Here is a 19,610-nt window from a genome sequence, read left to right as displayed (position 1 = left end):
CCTTCTTATCTCGGTATATGTGCCCTTATTAAATAAGATCTTACTCTGTTTTGGCTTTTTGTTTTTGTTTCTGCCACCTAATGAAACATCTTAGATTTTTTCCATGGCACACAGATTTACCTCTTTTATTGAATAACTTCCTAGTATTCTGTCATATGCATGTGCATTGTTTATCCATTCCATACCATCTATCAATGTTTACTGATGAATATTTGGATTATCTTCAGTTTAGCCACTGCAGCATTGCTTGTAATCTTTTCTCTTGTCTTTATATGTGCAGATACTTTTGTAGGTTAAGTTCTTAAACGCAGATTTGGTGGGTCGATGAGCATATGTATTTTACGACAAGTAATGACTAATTTGCCTTCCAAATGCTGAACCAGAGTATAGCCCCATCAGCAGAATGAGTACATCTCTTCCTACATCCTTATAGTGATGGATATATCAATCTTGGTTTTTGTTTTGTCAGATGATTTTAAGCATTTCTTCATGTTTATTAGCCATTTGTTTATTATTTTCTATAAATTACATGTTTAAATTCTTAACTGATTTATTTCCTGATGAAATGCATGTTTGTGTTTTTTTTTTTAATTCAAAGCTTCTATATTTGTTGCATGTTGTATATTTCAAAAAAGTGACATGTTCATTAAAATCTAATAGCCTATCTTAGTCATACAGGGAATATAACAGTCGTTGACATAAAACCCATGATTAAAGTTCTGCTATCTTTTTTTTTTTTTTTTTAGTTTCTGTCAGTCAAGAGAAATATAGAGGGCGTAGAGATCACTGAATACTAGATGGTAGACAGAGAATAATTAGGAATATTAAGCTTGCTACATTCATCTCGTTTAGGGAATGCTTGAACTGTTACTGGTATCTTTTTAGAATTTCTATAATACACCGTTGAATTTCTTATTTTACTGACACCTGCTTTTTTAGTTGACAGGATCGGTTTTGGAAGATGCTTGGAAGGAGAAAGGAAAGATGGATATGGAAGAAATTATTCAGAGAATTGAAAACGTTGTCCTAGATGCAAACTGCAGTAGGTAGGAAAAGAAGTAATGTAAATAGCCAGTGCATCTCAATTTCTTGCTTTTTCTTTGGAGATTGTTTTTTAATTTGCTGTACTTCAGCAGGGTGAGTTGATGGCTAACGGATATACAAAAATACTTTAAAGGAATAATATTTTACCTATAGTTTCTGCTCGCTAGACATTTTTGTGATAGACGTGTCGGACATTTTTGTGATAGATGTGTCATTTTTGCTCAATTACATTTAGAAATTGAAAAAGCTAATTTTCTCAAGATATGAATTAAATGAAAAATAAAATCTGGATATTAACTGTCCAACAAATAAAAGTACTACTGTAAGTATAGTAGGACACATAAAAATGTTGTTTGAAGGGTAGCCACTGCCTTTAAGGTCCATATAGTCATAGTTACATGGAACATAATTCAAGGCTATTTTTTTTTTTTAATGAATTTATGTCATAGGAAACGTCTAGCAAGTCAGGGCATCAGACGTACGTGTTAAATTAAGGAAATAAAGTTTTGGGAATCTGAGATATTTTAGGGTCTGACAGCCCTTATGGTGGATACGCTAACTCACTTTCAACTTTTGTCTACAGAGATGTAAAACAGATGCTCTTGAAGCTTGTAGAACTCCGGTCAAGTAACTGGGGTAGAGTCCATGCAACTTCAACATATAGAGAAGCAACACCAGAAAATGATCCTAACTACTTTATGGTATGCCAGTGTTTATGTTTTAAGTTTTGCTTATTGCTTGAATTCCGTTTTGGAAATTAGAAGAGCTACATAAAGCTGTTCTCAGAATTCAGTGCCTAATAACTGTCTTCACTGGCTTTGAGTGACATGGCAGCCATCAGACTGGGTAAAAAAGAGAAGAGACCTGGAATTCTCCATTGAAAGGGTGGACTAGAGAAAGATATATCCAGTGGCAAGAGAGATTGACAAGGCTTGGACTTAAGTGAGCACAGGGATGCCAGGAAGCAGCTTTTCCAGACAATTTATAACCAAGGACCTGCATCTCAGACTTTTACTTTGCATGTTGTAGTAACGAAAAATAAAATAAAAATGGTTGGCCAGGCATGGTGGCCCACACCTGTAATCCCAGCACTTTGGGAGGCCGAGGTGGGCAGATCACCTGAGGTCAGGAGTTCAAGACCAGTGCCTGACCAACATGGAGTAAACCCCATCTCTACTAAAAATACAAAATTAGCTGGGCGTGGCAGTACCTGCCTGTAATCCCAGCTACTCGGGAGGCTGAGGCAGGAGAATTGCTTGAAGCCGGGAGGCAGAGGTTGTGGTGAGCTGAAATCACGCCATTGCACTCCAGCCCAGGCAACAAGAGCACAACTCTGTCTCAGGAAAAAAAAAAAAAAAATGGTAACTAGGCCAGTGATGCCCTGAAGCTCCTGACATGAACAAACATAAAGCAGCTGTGGATAAATGTTCCTCCAGCCCTGGTCTTGGAAATTCTTTAAAAAAAGAAATGGTGGGGTTGGAAACCACAGCTAAAAATGCACTGACACTAAATGACAGTGCACAACAAAACAGTTCACTGAAAGACAATAGACAGCACCGTTAGAACCACAAGAACTTGAGATAATAGAATGGAAATCTGAAAACCATAGACTTTCTCAGTGAAGTGAAAATGGCTACTAGGAAGTTAGGTTCTTTTGCTTGTTCTTGCATTATCAGGTGCAGACGAGTGACATCAGCCATGCCTCATTATTGTACTTACAAAAATCAATTCTGAAATGATTACATATTTTTATCACTTTGATTCATCCTAGAATGAACCAACATTTTATACATCTGATGGTGTTCCTTTCACTGCAGCTGATCCAGGTATGTTGTCTCACAGTCATTCCCTCCTCCCAGTTGTTTGGTAAAGTAGTAAATTTACAGAAAACCACATCCTCACCAGCACAAAATTGTAACTTTTTGATGTCTTCACATCATTCTAAAATACCAGTGTAATGGTTTGTCTAATATAGAATGCTCTTCATAGTGACCACTTGAAACATTTCAAATGAAAGTCTGATTCCACATATAATGTCTTGTCACTTAACAACAGAGGATGGGAAGAATTCTCAATTAAATGCAACTATTTTAATTTTATATTTCCTCTAACATTTTTTATAATCTTAAATTTTCAGGTGATTAGAATGGAGGGGAAAGATGGTTCTAGTTCACTGCATAGTCAGCAACATGTATTAATATGGGTTAATACTTGACACGAAGAATTACACATTTCATTCATACTTGGTGTGTGAGAGTTAATTAAAATCCAAATCTCTGTGCATTTCCTCTTCCAGAAGAGGACCATTTATAGAAAGATTGCCTTAATTGTAATACATGGAACTGTAGAGTGAGGAAGAGAAATTTTTCCCATTTGGTACAAACTGCAACCAGCTTATGGTTGGAATTTTTCCATTTGTTTCCTCTGGATTCCAAGCATTGACTGTCCTGTGTTTCTAGCACAAAGAAATTTCTTTAGGGCAAGGAAGTAGAATTAAGTTACACGCTATGGGCATCTTAAACTTCACTAAGTGTTACTAAATTGTTTTCCAGCATGATTATGCCACTTAATCTTCCCATCAGCAGCACATGAGGGTTCCTTCTCCTCATCTTTGGCAATACTTTTTATTAAACTTAATTTTTGTCCATCAGATTGTATGAAATTCTATCTTGCTGATATTTTATTTCCCTGACAAGTGATATTGAAGTTTTCTTGTTCCTGTTGACCTTTTTGATTTCTTTGAGAATTGCCTGCTCTTATACTCTTTGTTCATATTTCTGTTGGATCATTTGTCTGTCTTACTGATTTGTAATTCCTTGTGTAGTCTAGAAAAAAGTGATTCTTAGCTGAGGGTTTCCGTTACCTTCTTTCAGTATTTGCCTGTCTTTGCATTTTGTTTATAATGTCATGTAGAACCTTTGAGTTTTAATGTGAACAAAATTTATCAGTCTTGTTTGTAATTTCTGTGGTTTAAGAAAGTTTCCTTACCACTTCTATTTTCTTCTAAAAATCATTGTTGCTTTTTATATTTAGGTCTTTAATCTACCAGTGCAATTTTTATATAGCATGTTATCATAGGAATTAAGTATCTTTTCCATTGCCTGTTGTCTCAACAATAGGTATTAAGCCATCCTTCCTTTCCTAGTTATAATAAGCCCCCTTTGTTGTATACCATGTAACTCTTCTATCAAATTGTGTGTCTTATTCCTGTGTTTGTGTGAATCTTTTTTTCTGTTAATCTCTTTCTATGCCAATACTACACTTAAATTATTTTTACCTTACTGTGAATCTTGCTATGTCTGGTAAGACAAATCTTTCCTCTTATTCTTAAAAATTACCTTGATTTATTTTGATTATTTGTTTTTTATTTTGTCTAACTTGTTTAATTGTTTCTAGTACTGTTTGATTTACAGAAACTCAGTTTGCTTTTTCAGTTTCTTTTCAAGGAAAAGAAGTAATGTAGACAGCCAGTAGATCTCAGTTTCTTTTTCTTAAGGGTTTTTTAATTTGCTATACTTCATGAAAGTAAATGAAATCTTACAGTTTTACAGAAAAATCAAGCTAAATTTTGTTTCTGCATTTTGTTCAAATAATCTTGACCTTTTCTCAGAGTTTCAAGTTATTTTTTCTCATCATTCTAAACATGCTTACTCCTGTTTTATATTTTTGTTTTATCTCTTAATTACTACCCTTCTGTTATTTCTGATCATCACACATAAAATTTTTGCCTTAACTGTCTTTCTTAAACTTTTATTTGGAAATGATTTCAAACTTACAGAAAAGTTACAAAAGTAAAATTGTACAAGGAATACCTTTTACCCAGGTGTACTTTTTGTTAACAGTTACTTGCTTTATCATTTGTGCTCTTTCCACACATTTTTTTTTTCTTCTTTTCTTTTTTTTTTTTTGAGACAGAGTCTCACTCTGTTACCCAGGCTGGGATGCAGTGTTGCAACCTCGGCTCACTGCAACCTCCACCTCCTGAGTTCAAGCAATTCTCCTGCCTCAGCCTCCCAAGTAGCTGGGATTACAGGCATGTGCCACCACGCCCAGCTAATTTTGTATCTTTTTTTTATTGAGACAGGGTTTCACCATGTTGGTCAGGCTGGTCTTGACTTCCTGACCTTGTCCACACACTTTTTTTTTTTTCTTAAACCATTTGAAGTTTCATATTAATATGACTCTGATTGAATGCTTCAGTGCTTTGTCTTTTTTTTTTTTTTTTCCCCATGAAAAACACTGTGGCTTGGATTATAGGAACCTCTGTCCAAAATGGTTTTACGTTTGCTTCTGCCAGGAGCCACACAGTAGGTATCAGTGACTTGGACAAATTTTTTGCTTTCTTGTCATAGGGGTTCTTTATGTAGGTAGTAGGAATTTGAGGTGCAGGCCCATTGTTAAAAATTCTCTGGAGGACCAATTTCTACAAAGTGCTCTGTTCCTATTCCAAACCCAGGCAGAGATGACCAAGCTTTCCTGCTATCTCACAGGGAAGATAAAACACCACTGAGATATTTCTTGGTTTTTTTCCTGATTCACCTTTTGTTTAAGATACCAGCCCTTTGAGGGTCCCAGGTTTGTGCAGGTGAGGTTGGGCATGGAGCATGGATTTCATTTTCCTGTTTCCCATGGGGCCCAAGACCTTGCTTTCTGACTTTCTGTGGGTTTTAAAATCCAAGCCCCTTAGTTACCGAGACCAACATCATCTGTCAGCCTCCCAGCTGCAGCAGCTGCAGTTTATGTATGGCTTTCAGTTCCTTCTTCATTTGTGACCTGATGACTTGGTTTTTCTTTTTTGTGAACTTATCCGTACATTTAAAAGAATATCTGTCTTTTTGTAGCAGGAAGGTTTTATTGTTAAAATGGTCTCTAAAGTGTCAAAATTGGGTATCAAAATGTCCCCAGCCCTTGAAGCTGGAGTTACAGTTTTATACAGACTGACATAGTTTTGGAAAAACATGGCTTTTACCCAGTCTAATATAATTGCGAAATTTCCGTTGGCTTCCGTTCATAAGAAACTATAAGGTAACTAGTCTTAATATATACTGATTCATTTTTTTATTCAGAGGTTAGGACTTCATAAAGAAATACGTAACTTAAAAGGTACCCAATAACTCTTCCTAAGAAAATTGGCAGATAGCTATAATATCACCTGTATTACCTGGGAGGACCCAATGAAAGGAAAGTTGGCAGAGCTGAAACGTTTACCAGGTAGCTGCCTTCCCCATCTCTCTGGGAAGAAAGGGAAGGAAAATCCCCCATTGTTAAAACTTTTGGTAGGTTAACCTCATCTGAGGAACAGAGACCAATTGTTATTACCTGGTTACTTTACCAGATAGCTTTCTTTACTTCCTTGTGGAGGAGTATAGAGGGAGCTGGAAACCAGTAGAATTTGATTAATGTCTTTCCAATGAAAGGAAAAACAGGAGTATGGAAGGACTGTTCATCCCCAACAGTTATATAACCATTATTTTGTCTGATGGAAAGCAGCAGTAGAGAATGTAAACAGTACACATTGGCTATGAATGTACATCACTTACAGTGGCTTTGATTTCCAACTTATATTTCTAGTACTGTATGTAATTTAAGATTTCTGAGCATGCAAGGGGGTAAAAGTCATAATATTAAAAAACATTTAGTGGTGATTGGTCATTTCATGTGATATTTTTTCAGTATTTAGTTTTTCTCCTATGTTGTCTTACAGATTACCAAGAGAAATACCAAGAATTACTTGAAAGAGAGGACTTTTTTCCAGATTATGAAGAAAATGGAACAGATTTATCCGGGGCTGGTGATCCGTAAGTTTTCTTTAGTTACTAACTTTGTGAAATTTCTGTGTCTAATTTGTAGGTGGAGATTAGACAAAGTAGCGCACGAAAGAATGGTGTTTGAGGCCAGGCGCAGTGGCTCACGCCTGTAATCCCAACACTTTGGGAGGCTGAGGAGGGCAGATCACCTGAGGCCAGGGGTTCCAGACCAGCCTGGCCAACATGGCGAAACCCTGTCTCTACTAAAAGTACAAAAATTAGCCAGGATCACAGAATCACAGCTACTCGGGAGGCTGAGGCACGAGAACTGCTTGAACTTGGGAGGCAGAGGTTGCAGTGAGCTGAGATCGTGCCACTGCACTCCAGCTTGGGAGACAGAGCTAGATTCTGTCTCAAAAAAAAAAAAAGGCATTTTGATATTTTGATTTGATGGTGCTATGTGGTGGTGTTTATGTGTTAAAAATTTTCAGAAAATTGTATTAACTCAGAGACTAGCTCTGAAAAATGTATAGTTGAGGAAAATATTAAAGTAGTATACTTAAGCATAATTATTTTTTTTAAATAGATTCTATTTAGACTTTAAGAAGCTCTAAAACTTACTGTAAGATCTTGGGCAACTTCTGTGTCTGCTTCTCCATCTATAAAATAAGAATAGTAGTACCTGTCGTTGAGAACTACATGAGAGTACATAAAATGTCTACTTAGCCTTCCGGCACACAGTAGAAGTCTCAAATCTTAGCTATTAAAGGATAAGTTAAGAGTAAAGAAAACAGATTACTACGTAAAAATGTTTGAACTGATAAGAAGATGTTAATTATAAGACTGTTTATATATCTGTTTCTTCACCTGCCGCTCTTTGTAATTAAAGATCCCTTTAACATATTACTCACTTACCATCAGATTGCACTACATTTTCTTACAGAAGGACCAGGAAATTGTGAGGTTTAGTCCCAATTCTGTTAACAACTTGTGTATATTTGGACAAGCTACTTAGTTTCTTTTCTTCCTAAGTAGGAGATGGGAGGGAATAAATTATATCTTGAACTTATTTTTTTTTAATATCTCATCTCCTGTGTTGTAGATTTTTTTTAAAAGCGAACCACTTTTATTCTAGTGATATTTTAATTATGGGTCGGTTTGAGATCTAGAAATACAATTGTTGCCATACTTCTATATCCTAGTTTAATAGAAAACAAAAAAATACAGGGATTTAACGACCCAGGCAAACTAGCAAAGTTCCATCTACTTGGGTATACCGCTGGAAGATAAAGTTGTTCTTGGCATTGAACTTCAGGTTATCCTCAAGTTTATTTGGTAAGCATCATATTCTCTTGCCCTAATGAGCTCATGGTTATTTCAACACATGGCCCTGTATTGGAAATGGGGAAGAAACAGAAAAGGACTCATCAGCAGTTGGTAGGATTGGCAAGATTGTTTTTTCATGCTTGTAGGTGGAAGGGAGTGGATTATTGGAGGGGTGGGGAAGATGTAGATAGAATCATGTTGTGGAGGAAAAGGGGTAAGACCTGGAGTCAAATTCTGGCCCCGCCACACACTTAAAATTTTACATTGTTCATTTAACCTTCCAGAGTCTATTTTCCATCTCCAAAATGAAGGTGATCGTAATGCATATCTTTAAGATGGCTGTGGACATTCAATAAGAATGTGTAGATTAAATCCTTAATTGACACTTTAAATCCTTCCCCCCATACTTAACTATGGGAAGCCTTGCTTTCCACCATTTTAAACTACCTAATAGTTGGAAAAAAATCTGGAATAGATTATCTCAAAAGTAGCTTCCTATGAAAATCTGATTCCAAATAAATGGGAATGTAACTAAATTGTCATCATGGGAATAACCCAGCACAAATCATAGCAGGAATAGCACTTTCTACTATTAAGTGGACATAAAATAGTAGTGCATCACTAGAGGTGAATGGCATATTTGAAATTATGTTCTATTAATAGTTATATTCTAATTGTTTGTTGATAAGGTAAATTTATTAATATCAGTCTTGAGCCCCAAGTTTATATGTCAAGCCTTTGATTAACTTTCAAGTTATAGAATTTAACTTATGTCTAAAAGTATTATATATTCTTGACTATAATTTCAGACACAAGGGACTCAGAATCTGTAAAATTTTACTTACCAAATTAAGCATTTGGTTGTCCGAAGACTGCCATTAATGTAATTCTAAAGTTAGGCTTGTGTTCTATTATAACTCAGTCTAGGAAAGTTGTATTACATTATTTTTTCCATGATTTAGCATCTTACTTTCTGAATTGAAAAACCTTACACTTACGAATCATCTTTGCTTTTACAGATACTTGGATGATATTGATGATGAGATGGACCCAGAGATAGAAGAAGCTTATGAAAAGTTTTGTTTGGAATCAGAGCATAAGCGAAAACAGTAAAGTTAAATTTCAGCATATCAGTTTTATAAAGCAGTTTAAGTATGGTGATTTAGCAGAACACAGGAGAGCAAGAAAAATGTGTCACACCTATACCAAATTAAGGATGTTGAGTTATGTTACTAATGTATGCAACTTTAATTTTGTTTAACACTATCTGCCAAAATAAACTTTATTCCCTATAACTTAAAATGTGTATATATATATAATAGTTTATTATGTACAGTTAATTCTACTGTTTTGGCTGCAATAAAATCGATTTTGAAATAAATGAAATGTTGACAATTTTGCTAGTTGGTTAGATGCTTATCCTTTAAATTCTACTTTTCTTGAGGGGAAAAAGTCTTCGTCTGGAAATACATATTACTGCAAAAATGTAGCATCCTTTTTTAGGTAGGAGTATTATAGCTTTCATTTTAGTTTGACATTTAGTGTCCCAATGAATTGAATTTCAAATATGAATCATAATCTTGAAAATCTTTAGCACTAAAGTCTTGGAATATATCAACAACTGACTTACATATGCAGATGCTATTTGATACCAAGGGCTTTTTAAATGTCATGGGGGGGAAAAACCCAACTTGGTGAACTCCCAGCTAAACAACCAAGACTTCACTGAAGATTTATTCCCATTCTAGAATTGTTCTTTTTTATTTTTATTTTTTCAACTGACTAATTTCATTACCTTAAAGCCTAGAACATTATTCTGCTTTATTTATATGGCTTTCTCACTTTTATTTTGTAGCATGGGTTGCATCGACTTTTTTACTAGAGAATTTTACTAGATATTTGTCATTCAAATTTTCATCTGCTTTATAATTGATACACCTTGAGAGTCACTTTTCTAATACTTTTACTATGATGTGGTACCACCTCAGCCCTAATAAATAATATTTTTACCTAATGACAAATCTTTTTCCAGCTAACTAAAAATAAAACTATGTACAAAAGGATTGCTTGTAAATATGCATGTAAATAGTTCTGTTAATAACCCACTGTTTTACATTTGGTACATCTGTGTCTGCTAATACAGTTAGCTTTCTCACTTTTCTGCTTGTTTGTTCGGTCTGAATTAAAATTAGACTTTGAAAATAAAGCTTAAATAGTTCTGTTTCCTCTAAATTTTTGAAGTAGCATCTGGTATTTTAAATAATTTGCAGTTGAACTTAAATGACATAATGAATTTACTTAATGGTTTGAAATCAAAGAAATCATATTAGAAGATATTCTCTGAATAAGAATTTAGTAACAAGTCTACCTTGAAAAACTAGCAAATATAAAACATTAAAACTTTAAAATTCCTTCTGTAAAGGAAATATGTACATAATTGTGGTTTTTGGAAGTTGTAGTAGTAAGAAATGTTTTTCAAAATGGCTCCTGTAACATGGCAGCTATTAACATAATCTGCAGTTCTCTAAAGATAGCACTGACTTATAAATATTGGAGGGAGAGGAGGTGTAGAGAAGGGGTGGTACATTAGACCAGAGACAAGGAATGCTAACTGCATATACTTGAAACCTCTAGCAGCTGCTCTGTGAATAACCATCCAGTATTTGTCTCCTAGCTCATTGTCACCAACTACTGCTCTACTCACAGTAGCTACCAACAAGATCAATATCTGTTCCCGGTATTATGCTTAATAAAAAAAAAGCACAGAAATCTAGCATCTTAAAACAATCATTTTATTATGCTCATGGACTGTATGGTTCAGGAACTTGGAGAGGGCACAATGGGGATGGCTTTTCTCTATTCTGTGATGTCTGAGGCCTAGGCAAGGAAAACTAAGGGCTGAGGGTAATTTGAATATCTGAGAGCTATAATCATCTGGATTCATGGTATCGAGATGACTTAAAGCCAAGACTAGATTGGAATCGTTCACCAGAACCATCTACACTTGTCCATGTAGCTTGGACTTCTCACAGCATGTTGCCTGGATTCTGAAGGGCCATTTCAAAAGACCCAAAAGCAGCTAGCTGCATTTGGAAGTTATACAGCATTAGTTCCATTATATTCTCTTGGTCCTAAGGGAGTCACTAAAACCGTATCAGGCCATCAAGGAGCATGTGGCCATATTTTAAAACTGATGGCTTGAGCCTGGTGGTCTTTGGTTGACCAGACTTTGCATAATTGACTACACCAGTACATAATGAAAGGAAGAGTTGCACCCGTCCACAATTGTTGGCCTTTAGGATTGTCATGCCTTAAACAGAAACGTGTCAGTAATTCTTGAGGAAAGATCATTTTCCAATGAGCAAGGACACAGAGCTGCTAGTAAATATAGTCTTGTGTTCTGGCAAAAAAACACAAATATTGGTCTTAACCTAGAAGTCATCAACTCTGACCCTCTGTCTTTATGTTGTTAATGCTCTCCAGCCATAGACTACCAGGAACACACTGTACCTGAACATGTTGAGCTTATTGGGTTTTGTTTTTTTGTTGTTTTTTGTTTTTTGTTTTTGAGGCAGAGTATTGTTCTTGTTGCCCAGGCTGGAGTACAGTGGCATGATCTCAGCTTACCTCAACCTCCACCTCCCAGGTTCAAGCAATTCTCCTGCCTCAGCCTCCCAGGTAGCTGGGATTACATGCACGCACCACCATGCCCGGCTAATTTTGTATTTTTAGTACAGACGGGTTTCTCCATGTTGCCCAGGTTGGCCTCAAACTCCCAGCCTCAGATGATCCACCCACCTCAGCCTCCCAAAGTGCTGGGATTACAGGCGTGAGCCACCTCGCCCGGCCTGAGCTTATTGTTGCAGTAAAGGAGAACATACACCTTGTGGGAGTTGTGGGGTGCATCAGTAAGAGTGTGTTAGAATCTGTGATAGGATTTGGGCTTTGGTTTGGTGATTCGGGGGATGGTCTGAAACAAGGTTCACTCTAGGCTGGGTCTTGCCAGAAAGCAAGCTTAATTCTATAATTAGGTACTTCATTAAATCTTTAGGGAGGACAGATGCATATGGATTAAGTTGTGCTTTAGGGGGAAAAATCATTCACATTTAACGAGAGGAGGATGTTTGGTATGAAAGTAAACTCTAGGACTCAAAGTGGCTCAAACTGAAAAAAAAAAGCTCCACCACTGTCAGGGGGACAGGCAGATAAAGGCAGCTGCAAAGTTAACATGAAACTGTTAGGTCCTGCAGCAGCTATAAAATACCATCATGACTCCCTCATGTGACCACTGCTTTGCTGGCTATGACACCCTTAGATTGCTATAACCCATCTACTACTGGGGATATCCAGTTGCTAAACTTGCCCTCACCTCATTGCAGCACCAATCCCAAGTTAATTCTCACATCTAATCTTGCTACAGAAATAGCATCCAACCCAGAACTGGTCTCCTTTCCCTTATAGCTTGCTCAGAACCCTACATTGGGAACCCAAACCTTACCAAAGATGGCACCCCCTGCCCTCTTGTGGAATGCACCATCTTTGCTGCTTCTGGTTCTCTTGCTTGCAGATCAATAAATGGTTTTGTCAGAGAAGACAGGCTGGAGCCTGGTGATCTTTGGCGGACTAGACTTCAGCAGATGTAAATAATTTAAGCTCATGTATGCTGCTGCTTTATTGTGTCAGCCTGGCAAAATACCAGCCCTGGATGAACCCAACACTGCTTCTGCATCCTTGCAGCTGGAGGTCATGTTTCTGGTAGGTTTTTATCACTGTAAATTCATGCTCAGCACATTGAGTTAGGCTGTCAGTACTGCCAACAATGTTAATGTGTTTTTCTTCAATCCTTCTGTAACTATTTCAAACCCTTTTCACTCTAAAGGCCCTTTCACCTCCTAACTGATTACTTCGCAGGGAAAAAACAAAACAAAAAACATGATACCCATGTACACAAATGCATCTGCATTCACTTCATCCCTCCTCTTCCTGTACAGGAAGAATCCCTCCTCTTATTAAAGGCCAGTTATTCAACATGTGCTGGAATCCTATCTCCTCTCATTCTCTCATGGAGTCTGTTGTTACTTGGTCTGTATTTTTCCTCTCTTTCTCCATTGGCTCTTTGCATGGACTATTGAACACACCATTCTCATCAGAAGAAATCTGCTTCTCATATTTGTCTCCGACCACAGTCCTATCTCTGCTTCATAGTCAGACTTCTCAAGTGCCTTCCCATGTTTTCCATGTCCTTACCTCCTATTTGCGCTTAAAACCCACTATGGCTCCTGCCCCCACTATATACAGTGGCCCTCACGAGAGTCACCAATGACCTCTATGTCACTAAGTCCTGGAGAGACTTCATTCTTAGCTTATCCTGTGGCAATATGTGACATTGTTAAGTAACACTAAAATTGAAAACCTCAGGCTGGGTGCGGTGGCTCACGCCTGTAATCCCAGCACTTTGGGAGGCCAAGGCGGGCGGATCACGAGGTCAGGAGACCGAGACCATCCTGGCTAACACGGTGAAACCCCATCTCTACTAAAAATACAAAAAATAAGCCGGGTGTGGTGGCAGGTGCCTGTAGTCCCAGCTACTCAGGAAGCTGAGGCAGGAGAATGGCGTGAACCCGGGAGGCGGAGCTTGTAGTGAGCCCAGATTGCACCGCTGCACTCCAGCCTGAGTGACAGAGTGAGACTCTGTCTCAAAAAAGAAAAAAAAAAAAAAAAGAAACCTCTAGGCATTTAGGACACAGTTAACTTGCTTTCCATCTTCGTGCTGTTCCTCCTATGTTTCTGTGGGCTTCTCTTCCTTTACCTAATCTGTACATACTAGTGTTCTTCAAAGTTCAGTCCTAAACATTCTTTTCTCATGTCACAATATTCTTGGACTATTTCATCCTCTCCTGTAGCTTCAGTTAGCAGCTATCAGCCAGTGACCTCCAGATTTGTTTCTATCTCCTGATTGCAGACCTTTACTAATTTACCATTTCAATCAGGTGGACTAACAAAATTTAAATCATGCTATCACTAAATTTGCTCTTCCTCTTAACATCCCGCCTCTCATCAGTAGCACTGCCACCTATCCACTTGTCCCAACCAGAAACCCTGGCATTGCCTATGACTCCTACCCCTCCCTTAGCCCCCAGGTTCAACCATCACCAAGTATAGAGTCAATCTCCTAAATATTTCTTGGAGCTGTGCTCATCATCTTCACTGCCCAGGTCCTGCGTCCAAGCTGCCATGATCTCTACTGTTGCTTTTTCAAAAACCTTCTACTGAGCTATCCATATTCTTTTCTCATGTCACAATATTCTTGGACTATTCTTGCATCCTATAATCCTTTCTCCACTTACCAGTTCCAAGAATCTTTCTAATGTACAAATAGCATCGCAAAACTCTGTAGCAGACAGGATTTCTATATAGGAGGTTCTTAGAAGATAAAAGGTGGGGGTGGGACAGGACCTAAGTTAGCATTATATAATACAAACTGATGTTACAGTTCAATGAAAATGTGATCTTATAAGGATGCCTTTACACTTCATGTAAGATGGATATCAATTTGCATATCAGCCCTTCTTAAATGGAGGTAAATTAGGGGTTTAGGTTGACCCCCATCCTGTGGTGCTGCCACGTTTGCTTAAACACCTTGTTGTTTTCTGTTTTTGTTTTTTTTGTTGTTTGTTTTTGTTTTTTTTTGAGATGGAGTCTTGCTCTGTTGTTCAGGCTGGAGTGCAGTGGCACGATCTTGGCTCACTGCAACCTCCCCCTCCCAGGTTCAAGCAATTCTGCTGCCTCAGCCTCCTGAGTCGCTGGGATTACAGGTGCCTGCCACCATGCTCAGCTAATTTTTGTATTTTTAGTAGAGATGGGGTTTCACCATGTTGGCCAGGCTGGTCTGGAACTACTGACTACAGGTCCGCCTGCCTTGGCCTCCCAAAGTGCTGGGATTACAGATGTGAGCCACCGTGCCTGGCCTACTTAAACACCTTGCAATAAACAATTATACCTCAATAAAGCTGTTTTAAAACACACACACACACACACACACACTCACACACCCCTTGGCCAAAAATAGAGACCTCTTTTTTTCCTAATTTGGTGTCAGAGAATATAAATCTTGAGTCCATAAATCCCTAATGTTCTGTACTCTGCCTGCCTACCTCAATATCCCACTCCAGGATTCCCTCCCCTTCAGGCCTCTTTCTTCCCTAACCATGCTTAAACCACATTTGCTTTCTTTCAGTCCTTTTAAAGGGAAAGCTCTTTCCCTTGGGCCTCACAGCCTTAACACACAGACCTTAACCTCTGCTTGAAATACTTTTCCCCCTACTTTACCTGGCTAACATGTACTTAAATTTCAAACTTCAGTGGAAATATTTTCTCATCTTAGGTTAAATCTGCTCATTACAGGTATACCATGGAGATATTGCTAGTTCCGTTCCAGACTACCACAATAAAGCAAATATTGCAATAAAGTACGTTGGGAATTCTTTGGTTTCCCTGTACATATAAAAGTTATGTTTATACTATACTGTAGCCTATTAAGTGTGCAAAAGCATATTTTTTAAATGTACATACCTTAATTTAAAAATTCTTTATTGCTAGAAAATACAAATGATCATATGAGTCTTCAGTGAATCGTAATCTTTTTGCTGGTGGAGGGTCTTGCCCCAATGTTGATGGCTGTTGACTGATTCGGGTGGTGGTTGCTGAAGGCTGGGACAGCTGTGGCAATTTCTTAAAATAATCCAGCAATGAGGTTTGCCTCTTCCTTTCAAGAAAGATTTATCCAGTTTGCAATGCTGTGTGATAGCATTTTAAAGAAGTTCTATTTAAAAATTTGAGTCAATCATCTTAAACACTGCTGCTGTTTTATCAACAAAGTTTATGTAATATTCAAAATCCTTTGTTGTCATTTCAACAATACTCAGCATCTTCACTAGGAGTAGTTTCCATTTCAAGAAATCACTTTCTTTGCTAACCCATAAGAAGCAACTCAGGCCAGGCGCCGTGGCTCACGTCTGTAATCCCAGCACTTTGGGAGGCCAAGGCAGGCGGGTCACAAGGTCAGGAGTTCGAGACCAGCCTGGACAGCATAGTGAAACCCTGTCTCTACCAAAAATACAAAAAATTAGCTGGGCATGGTGGCGCATGCCTGTAGTCCCAGCTACTCGGGAGGCTGAGGCAGAAGAATTGCTTGAACCCAGCAAGCGGAGGTTGCAGTTAACCGAGATTGTGCCACTGCACTCCAGCCTGGGTGACAGAGCAAGACTCCACCTCAAAAAAAAAAGAAGCAACTCATCCATTCAAGGTTTATCAGGAGATTGCAGCAATTTGGTTACATCTTCAGGCTCCCCTTCTCATTCAGTTCTCTTGCTGTTTCCATCACATGTGCAGTCACTTCCTTCACTAAAGACCTGAACCCCTCAAACTCAACCATGAGGATTGGAATAAACTTCTTCCAAACTCCTCTTAATTGGATATTTTGACCTCCTCCCATGAAGCACAAATGTTCTTAATGGCATCTAGAATGGTGAATCTTTTCCCAAAGGTTTTCAATTGATTTTGCCCAGATCCATTAGAGACATCACTCGGTATGGCAGCTATAGCCTCACGAAATGTATTTTTTAAATAATAAGACTTGAAAATCAAAATTACTTCTTGACTCTTAGGCTGCAGAATGGATGCTGCGTTAGCAGGCATGAAAACAACATTAATCTCCTTGTACATCATCAGAGCTCTTAGGTGACCAGGTGCATTGTCAATAAGTAGCAATATTTTAAAAGAAATCTATTTTTCTGAATGTCATTTTCAACAATGGGCTTAAAATATTCAGTAAATCATACTCTAAACAGATGTGCTGTCATCCAGGCTCTGTTGTTTCTAGAGCACAGGCAGAGTAGATTTAACATAATTCTTAAGGGCCCTAGGATTTTGAAATGAGAAATGAGCATTGGTTTCAACTTCAAGTCACCAGCTGCATTAGACCTTCACAAGACAATCAGCCTGTCCTTTGAAGCTTTGAAACCAGGCATTAATTTCTCTCTGGCTATGAAAGTCCTGGATGACATCTTCCACTAGAAGGCTGTTGCATCTACATTAAAAATCCGCTGTTTAATTTGGCCACCTTCATCAATGATCTTCGTTAGATCTTCTGGATAACTTGCTGCAGCTTCTACATCAGCACTTGTGGCTTCACCTTGCCCTTTTATGTTACAGAGATGGCTTCTTTCCTTAAATTTCATGAACCAACTACTGATAGCTTTAAACTTTTCTTCAGCTCCCTCACCTTTCTCAGCCTCCATAGAATCGAAGAGAGTTAGGGCTTTGTTCTGGATTAGGCTTTGGTTTAAGGGAATGTTGTAGCTTGTGTGATCTTCTATCCAGACCATTCAAACTTCCTATCAGTAATAAGGCTGTTTTGGTTTTTCTTATTATTCATGTGTTCACTGTAGTACTTTTAATTTCCTTTAAGAATTTTTTCTTTGTATTCACAACTTGGCTGTTTGACACAAGAGGCTTAGCTTTCAGCCTATCTTGGCTTTCAACATGCCTTCCTTACAGGCTTAATCATGCATTTCTAGGTTTTGATTTAAACTTAGAATGAGAGACATACAACCCTCTTTTACTTGGACACTTAGAAGCCAGTGTAGGGGTATTACTTTGCCTAATTTTGATATTGTTGTGTCTCAAGGAATAGGGAGGCTCTGGTAGAGGGTGAGAGATGAGAGCGGCCAGTGAATATAGCAGCCAGACACACACATTATATATCAATCAACTTGTTACTAGTGGAAGAGATCTGAGTTACCCCAAGTTACCAGCAGCCTATCCTTGCAGGTCCATAGCAACTTCAGTCCTGGCCTCCTCAGAGAAGAAAGAATTTGACTGAGAGATCTAAAGCAGAAAAGAGACTAAGGCAAGTTCCAGAGTAGGAATGGAAGTTTATTTAAACAGGCCTTAGAACAGAAAAGAAAGGAAGGTACACATGGAAGAGACCCAAGTGGGCATATGAAGGTTGAAGAGAGAAGGCCGGCCAGGTGCAGTGGCTCACGCCTATAACCCCAGAACTTTGGGAGGCCGAAGCAGGTGGATCATGAGGTCAGGAGTTCAAGACCAGCCTGGCCAAGATGGTGAAACCTTGTCTCTACTAAAAACACAAAAAAATTAGCCGGGTATGGTGGTGGGCGCCTGTAATCCCAGCTACTCGGGGGTGGTGGGTCTGAGGCAGAGAATTGCTTGAACCCGGGAGGCGGAGATTGCAGTGAGCTGAAATCGTGCCACTGCACTCCAGCCTGGGCGACAGAGTGAGACTCTGTCTCAAAAAAAAAAAAAGAAAGAAAAAGGAGAGAAAGAGAGACAAGGTCAAGTGCCGCATTTAACCATGATCTTAGGATGGGCTCCCTGCATGCTCAGAGCCCTCTTTACCCTTGGGAAGTGAGCACACACAGTGATTTTATGGATTTATACACATGTCCATCTGAGGCTTTCTTCCTTTTTCCAGTGGAGTGTAGCAGAAAAATCATACTTCATTTTTGTCTCTTAACCGGCATGCTCAGGAAGTTGCTTCTCTCTGGGGCCTGCATTCAATTAACATTTTGGTGTTAACAGGTGTGGGCCATCAGGAACTGGCCTTTCCCTGGAGCTGCCAAATTATCATTTTTAGAGAGGCCATGTGATAATTGCTGAACCATCATCACCCAACATTTCTAGTGGGTGGGTGGCGGGGGAGAGCCCTATCCTGCCTTGCTCACGCCTAACTACCTGTAACAGATTCAGTTCGCCATTTTGTAATATATGAGCATGATCTGTGGTCCCCCAAAACAATTACAGTAGCGACATCAAAGATCAGTGATCACACAGATCACCCTAACAGATACAAAAATAATGAAAAAGTTTGAAATATTGTGGGAATTACCAAAATGTGTCACAGAGACACAAAGTGAGCACATGATGTTGGAAAAAAATGGCACCCATACACTTGCTCCATCAAGGTTGCCTCAAACCTTCCATTTGTAGTAAACTCAGTATCTGCAAAGCACAATAAAATGCACAATAAAACAAGGTATGCCTCTCTATGCTCTCACAAACCTCTGTATTTTATCTTAGAAACACTCACCACAACTGTAATAAATGATTGTTTATTCTTTCTTTCCAGTTAATCTCTAGCTCTGATTCTCACCCGCAAAGAACTGGGCCACCTTCCCTGCTTTATCCCCACTATGCCTAAACACATAGTGAGTGTTCCATAAACACTTGTTTAGTGGCAATAAATATAGCAGACACGTTTATTTGCCATTTTATAAGGAAAAAAGGTACAGATACATAGACGACCTATTTTCTGATACCAAATCAGGAAGAGTTCTCCATCTTTGGCCAAGTTTTTTTTTTTTTTTTTTTAAACAGCTTTACTGAAGTATAATCGTTTTTTAGCTTATTTAAAAATAAGTACCACTCCACTAAAACGCGCTCTGTGGTTAGTTCTCGGCTGGACCGTTCAAA

General features: G+C 38.4%; 1 protein-coding gene across 5 annotated transcripts in view; it reads left to right on the top strand.

Annotated features, from left to right (window-relative positions):
* PAIP1 (poly(A) binding protein interacting protein 1) overlaps positions 1-10,323 on the top strand; it is a 30,978-nt gene extending 20,655 nt beyond the window's left edge. For 4 of the 5 annotated variants that reach the window (XM_012507848.2, XM_003277751.3, XM_030814038.1 and 1 more), the window contains exons 7-11: positions 940-1,046; positions 1,628-1,745; positions 2,816-2,870; positions 6,749-6,842; positions 9,137-10,323. In XM_012507848.2, the coding sequence (XP_012363302.1) occupies positions 940-1,046; positions 1,628-1,745; positions 2,816-2,870; positions 6,749-6,842; positions 9,137-9,230 (468 nt within the window). In that variant the 3' untranslated portion in view covers positions 9,231-10,323. The remainder of the gene's footprint in view (positions 1-939; positions 1,047-1,627; positions 1,746-2,815; positions 2,871-6,748; positions 6,843-9,136) is intronic. The other variant, XM_012507847.2, reaches the window with a different exon arrangement.
* The last annotated feature ends 9,287 nt before the right edge of the window (positions 10,324-19,610 follow it).

This window comes from Nomascus leucogenys, chromosome 6, assembly GCF_006542625.1.
Source record: "Nomascus leucogenys isolate Asia chromosome 6, Asia_NLE_v1, whole genome shotgun sequence".
Classification (NCBI taxonomy): domain Eukaryota; kingdom Metazoa; phylum Chordata; class Mammalia; order Primates; family Hylobatidae; genus Nomascus; species Nomascus leucogenys.
This window is presented reverse-complemented; position numbering and strand designations above follow the sequence as displayed.